This window comes from Mus caroli, chromosome 10 (genome assembly GCF_900094665.2).
Source record: "Mus caroli chromosome 10, CAROLI_EIJ_v1.1, whole genome shotgun sequence".
NCBI lineage: Eukaryota > Metazoa > Chordata > Mammalia > Rodentia > Muridae > Mus > Mus caroli.
In genome coordinates, this window is record NC_034579.1 from 72,221,330 (window position 1) to 72,226,973 (window position 5,644).

The 5,644-nt window shown below is 47.2% G+C and overlaps 1 protein-coding gene across 1 annotated transcript in view; it reads right to left on the reverse strand.

The window, feature by feature from the left end:
* Positions 1 to 2,208: 2,208 nt before the first annotated feature.
* The window catches only part of Trappc10 (trafficking protein particle complex 10), a 58,778-nt gene continuing 55,342 nt past the window's right edge, over positions 2,209 to 5,644 (reverse strand). Inside the window, exons 22-23 of the mRNA XM_021174541.1 lie at positions 4,119 to 4,313; positions 2,209 to 3,460 (exon numbers count right to left, since the gene is read on the reverse strand). Coding sequence (XP_021030200.1) covers positions 3,222 to 3,460; positions 4,119 to 4,313 — 434 coding nt within the window. The 3' untranslated portion in view covers positions 2,209 to 3,221. The remainder of the gene's footprint in view (positions 3,461 to 4,118; positions 4,314 to 5,644) is intronic.

The following is a 5,644-nucleotide window of genomic DNA, read 5'->3' on the forward strand; positions in this document are numbered from 1 at the left end:
TCCGGCGCTTAAAACGCGCACTTCCGGGGCGGAGCCGCAACCCTAGTGTTCCGGGAAGCCCCGCCCATTCCCTCCCCCCCCCCCCCCCCCCGCCTCTACGCAGGCGCTGCGTACCGGTGAACTAGCTCAGAGACCGCTATAGGTCTCCATGCAGAGCCCAGTCAGTAGCTGAGAAAGCGAGCAAATCGTCACACACTCGCCTGTAACCGTGCAAAACAAAAACCCAAGTTCAAACGGAGTTTCTTCTTAAAACGTGTATTTTTAGAATTTTAATGCTTGCACTTTAAACGATCTTAGTACAGCGGCCTTACTCTGACATTATGTTACAGAACACTGTGAAACCAACGCCTGCAGTGTCAAGGTGCGGCCGTCACCTTTCCTAGACCCCATCCCAGAGAACAAGTGCTGCCAGCTCTCTTACAGAAAAAGGGTGTCTTCATGAGAAATAAAAAAATTTAAAGTCACGTCGAGCTTATTTTAAGCATCACAGTGGTCAGTTCTTTCATAAAAAGTGGCATAATTTTGCATTTTTAGATAAAATCTGGCATGTTTGATTTTAAATTTTAACCTTGTTTTAAATGCTAAAGAAAAAAAAAAAACCCTAAGAGCAGCATTGTTATCTCTTCATGGGATTTCTACCCTTATCTGACACAGGCACCCACTCCAGGCTGCACAATGGGGTTGTAGGCAGAAGTCATCAAATACAATTCCCATGTTACAATCAGAAGTTACAGTTCTTCCAATCACGGGAGACCTCCTGAAATTCACAATTGTAACTGCCTTTCTTCCTGCTGTACCTACACGTGGCACCAGCTGTCTGTAAACACTTGTGCACTTGTTTCCAAGACACACTCCCTGACCGGCTTCCTCATGCCTAACGCCTGTTTCATCTTCACCAAACCACCCGTACTCTAACAACAAAACCCAGTGACAGCCTCTTAGCTCCTCTACAAATAGAAGAAACAAGGATGACTTTGTGTGACATCTCCCATCTTGAAACCACACACACATAGATGTAGTTTTGGGTTAACTAGAAGAGGAAAAAAAAAACCCTTTAACAGATTTGGTTTCATCCTATTCCCAGATAACAGAACTACCAACATTTTAGATCTTCCCCTTGTTTTATTCTTAATACATATAATTAGAAAACTGTAGAGAACTCAGAAATACGAAACTCAGGGGGTGGGCGGTGAACTCAAGAGCTCCACTCTAAAGCTGAGCAGCGCACTACACATGGATGCGGGAGGCTAGCAGTGCCGGGTGGAAGCTTTTCTGCCAGGATCAAGTCTGAAAGACCTCCACACACACGGACTTGACATCTGCAGGCCAACTGTCAAGGTTTACCGAAAACAGAGTTCAGAGGGCTGTAGACATTCAGTAAGTACCAAGTTCTAATTTGCATACCTAGCTCCCCAAGTTTATTAGTTTTAAACTGCACATAAAATAGGTTTTTAATAAATGTTTGGTTTTTTAAAAAGGTTTATGTGAGTACACTGCCACTGTCTTCAGACACACTAGAAGAGGGCATTGGATCCCATTACATTTGGTTGTGAGCCACCATGTGGCTGCTTGAACTCAGGACCTCTGGTAGAGCAGCCAATGCTCTTAACCACTGAGCCATCTCTCCAGCCCCAATGTTTATTTTCTTTAAGCACTCCTCCAATTCCTGCAAATGAAAAAGATTTGGTGGTGGTGTGTTGTGGGCGTCACACTATCCTTTATTTACTGGCTGAGTTAAAAGCAAATACACTGGGGCTGGAGAGATGGCTTAGCAGTTAAGAGCACTGAGTACTCTTCTGAAGGTCCTGAGTTCAAATCCCAGCAACCACATGGTGGCTCACAACCATCTGTAACGAGATCTGACATCCTCTTCTGGAGTGTCTGAAGACAGCTACAGTGTACTTACATATAATAAACAAATATTTAAAAAAAAAAAAGGCAAATACACTGAATACTGAAAGTGTTGGCTTGTTTCTCCTGGTTCTCTCTGTGCCCCTGACCCTGGGCTCAAACTTGGTCCCCAGGGGGCAGCAACTCCTGAAGAGGGCTCCCTCCTCTCCCGGCTTTCCACCTCAGGTTCCACTCACAAACACCATGCCAATAAGCCCAGAGCACTCTATCTCCTATATACAAAAATACATCACTTTGGAGGACTGAAAACATTTAATACATACAGCATGTATTTACAATCTATGACTTCCACACCAGTAAAAACAAACACACATTTATTTTGTCCTTGATTTTTGGTGCAACTTATACACAAACATTACATCAGTTAGTCTGTACTCTTAAAAATAATAAATCAACAATATGTACAATCAAATTTACAACCAAAAGTAAATGAACCCATTGGTGCGGTATGACTGCAACCCAGTGGCCCAGGTGAGGTCCTCCAGGCCCTGAGTCCTTTACGACTGATCAGAGCACAGGAGAGGCCCCTCTCATCTTCACTCCAGATGGAGCATCTTCAGTTCCAAGACTTAAGGTGCAAAAGATGTCGATTATACAGCTACAATACATGAGCAGACTTTAAAGTGAGAGAAAACATTTTACCCCCACATCCAACAATTATAATAAATATAGATTTAATTCCAAGTGCATATGTTATTCAATCAACATTAGGGGAGTCGGGGATCCAGAACTTTTAGCCTAAGCCATCTCCACACCACACTTCCCTCCTCTCTGGTCTTCTCTGCAGTACCTTTCACGTGGCTTCTACAGATGGATCTTGTGATCTGCTAGGCATCCCAAGGCACAGAAGGGGTTATGTTCCCTCCCACCCCACCCCACGGCCCCAAAGCTGTTACTATAAAACCATAACCAGGGACTGGGCTGTGTGAGAAGGGCACACAGTGCCGTAAGAGGACTGCAGTCTGCTGAAGATCCACCTTAAAGAAACCATGGCGGTGTACGGAGAGCCACTAGGAGAGGGCTGTGAGAAGAGACCAGACCCTCTTGGGAGGGTCTGAGGAGTTGGGGATACCAGCACAGGGCACAGGGTCAGGGATAAAAAAATGAAAACAAATCCTGTGTCATAGACAACATGAGTTGACGCTCTACTCCACTGCGCAGCTGAAGGACACTGTTCTCTGCTGTGCCTGTAGTTAGGCAGGACTGCCAAAGTCTGGTTAGAGCTACTGTGTTACCACAGACCACAATCCAGCCACAGTCCCTAACGCGCACTCACACCCACTCTGTGGCTTCGCTGGCCCATGGCACGGTCAGGTAACACTGACTTCCAGGACGTGGTCGTCTTGACTGGGAATGACCAGGATCTGCATGCCAGTGCTGGAGTTGAAGACCTGGCCAGCGGGCAGTGCTTGGAGCCGGGGCATGGGCAAGCCTTTGTGCTCGCTGCTGGAAGTGGAGTGTGTGCTGCCTCTACTCCGCAAGCTGCTGCAGTCCAGCTGGTCATCTAGGTGCTTGTCCACTGACAGGCTGTCATTTTCTATCCAGCTGTCTGTGGAACACACAGGAAGTCAGACCAAGCCACCAAAGAGTAAGCCTGGGGAGGGGGCAAGCCAACCTGCCTGTCATGTGGATGCAGAAGAGCCAAACAAGCGTCATGCTGTTACAGAATTCCTGTGAGTTTTTGAAACTAGAACAAACTGGGATTTGGGCACTAATTTCTACTGGCCATGAAACTATGTATTAACTTTTCAATGTGCCACATGAAGCTACAGCCTATTCAATGCAGAATTTACCATTGATTTTAGGAGGGTTCTGCCTACAGCTTTCTCGCTACATTCATGAGACACCACACTCTGAGCTGACAGTGTGGTTTGGTCTTCTCAAGATGCCAGGTAGTAGCAGAAACTGCAGTCCCCAGCCAGACTTCCCCCGATGGCCAGGGAGACAGCAGGCCACCACTAAGTACACTGTGCAAGCCACAGTGAGGATTCTGTGCTTTGTTTTAAATCCCACTACATCTAGGGCTGCACATTTAAAACAAGCTCTGTACTAACAGTTCTGCACAAGCGAGAAGCCAAGGCTATGCTCAGATGCTCAGTGGGTCTGCGCAATGAGTGAACTGACCTTCAGTACTTCTAACATGAGATGACTTATCAGAACATGACCCACTTTAAGTAAGGTGGGTCTGCCTTCTGTAAACTCCTTACCAGCATCCAGTTGAGAGGCATGAGCAGAGTGGTGGGGGAGGTACTTGAACAGTCGTACATCAGGCAAGGGGAGATAACCAGCAAACAGAGGCATCACTTCCATGTGGACTCTGTGAGTGGCCTGGGCAGCCAAAGGCATGGCGATGACACCACAGCTCTTCCCACACACAGCCCAGTTGCTGCTGTTGTCCACAACTGAAATGAGGAGGACATACCATGGATACAGACAGCAAAGCAAGACCTTCCCTTTCCAGTCCTCATGGTCACAGGGGAGACCACACTATAGGACATACACGTCTCAAGTTAAGTCCACCTTAGAATGAGCATGTGCTCTGACAATCAAGGCACACCACTGTTTTGGTGCAACACTCAACTACTTCTAGTTTGACTGGATCACAATAGACGCAGACAGAAAACTGTTTTCCATCAATAGAAGAAGTGTTAAACTAGGCTGTTTGGAGACTGGAGGCAGATTTGTCTGTGAGTAGTTGCATCAAGACCAATGATCTGTGTTGTGTTATAAAAGGGCCACTGTGGCTCACATCACAACGGTGCCCACTTCAGCAGAGGGCTCCAGTCATGGTTCATGCGAATAACTGTTAGGAGGTAGGCCTGGTTGGAGGAAGGTCTCTCTCTGGAGATGTGCCTTCTGAAGGATCTATCTGGCTTATATATCCTTTTTCTTCTCTGCTTCCTGGATGCTAGGAAGTGAGCAGACTCTTTCGCCATATTCCCCAACAGCCATGTTTCTGTCTTGCCTCAGTCCCAAAGCAATAGAGCAGCTACTGGTGAGCAGAATCACCGAAGACTCTGCCACAGTGATGGAAAGCTGGCCAGCACCGCCTGGATCCTATTCCTGACCCTGCCAAGCTTGTCTCACCTCTGGGTGTGGCCACCCATAGAGTAAGAATAAAACTATCCACCTTCAGGTGCTTCCCAAGGGTGTAAAAGATGGCACACATCGTGTCACTGGGGCCCAGCTTAGGCACAGCAGGACCTTAGCATGTGGCAGCAGTCATCGACATCCATTATTTTGCTTATTGTTTTGTATTATTTGTATTACTTTTGTTTGAGACAGGGTCTGGCTGCTGTTGAACTCTCACTATGAGGACCAGGTTCAGGTGAACTCACAAAGATCAGCCTGCCTCTGTCTCTGGAGTACTGGGATTAAAGGTGTGCACAACCACACCCAGCTGACCAACATGCTTGTTAAATTCCTTCTCACTGATCTAGAGTGCTCCTAACACTCAGCCCTAGGTAAGGACAGTGAGCAAGGCCAGCCAGGGGCCAGAGTGGTGAGCAGAAAAAGACCCTTTCCACAGATGCAGACAAGCAGCATGGTGGTAGGTGACAGCTTCCTATGCCACAACAGCAGTAGTCTACATGACGTGTGACTTGAAGGCCAGGAGCAACAGAGGCAGGTGAGGTGGCCACTAGGTCATGTGCCGCAAAACAGGCAGGGAGATCTAGGCTGAGACCTCCACACCACATTTATGATGGTCCTGATGAAGGCACAGGTCATGCTC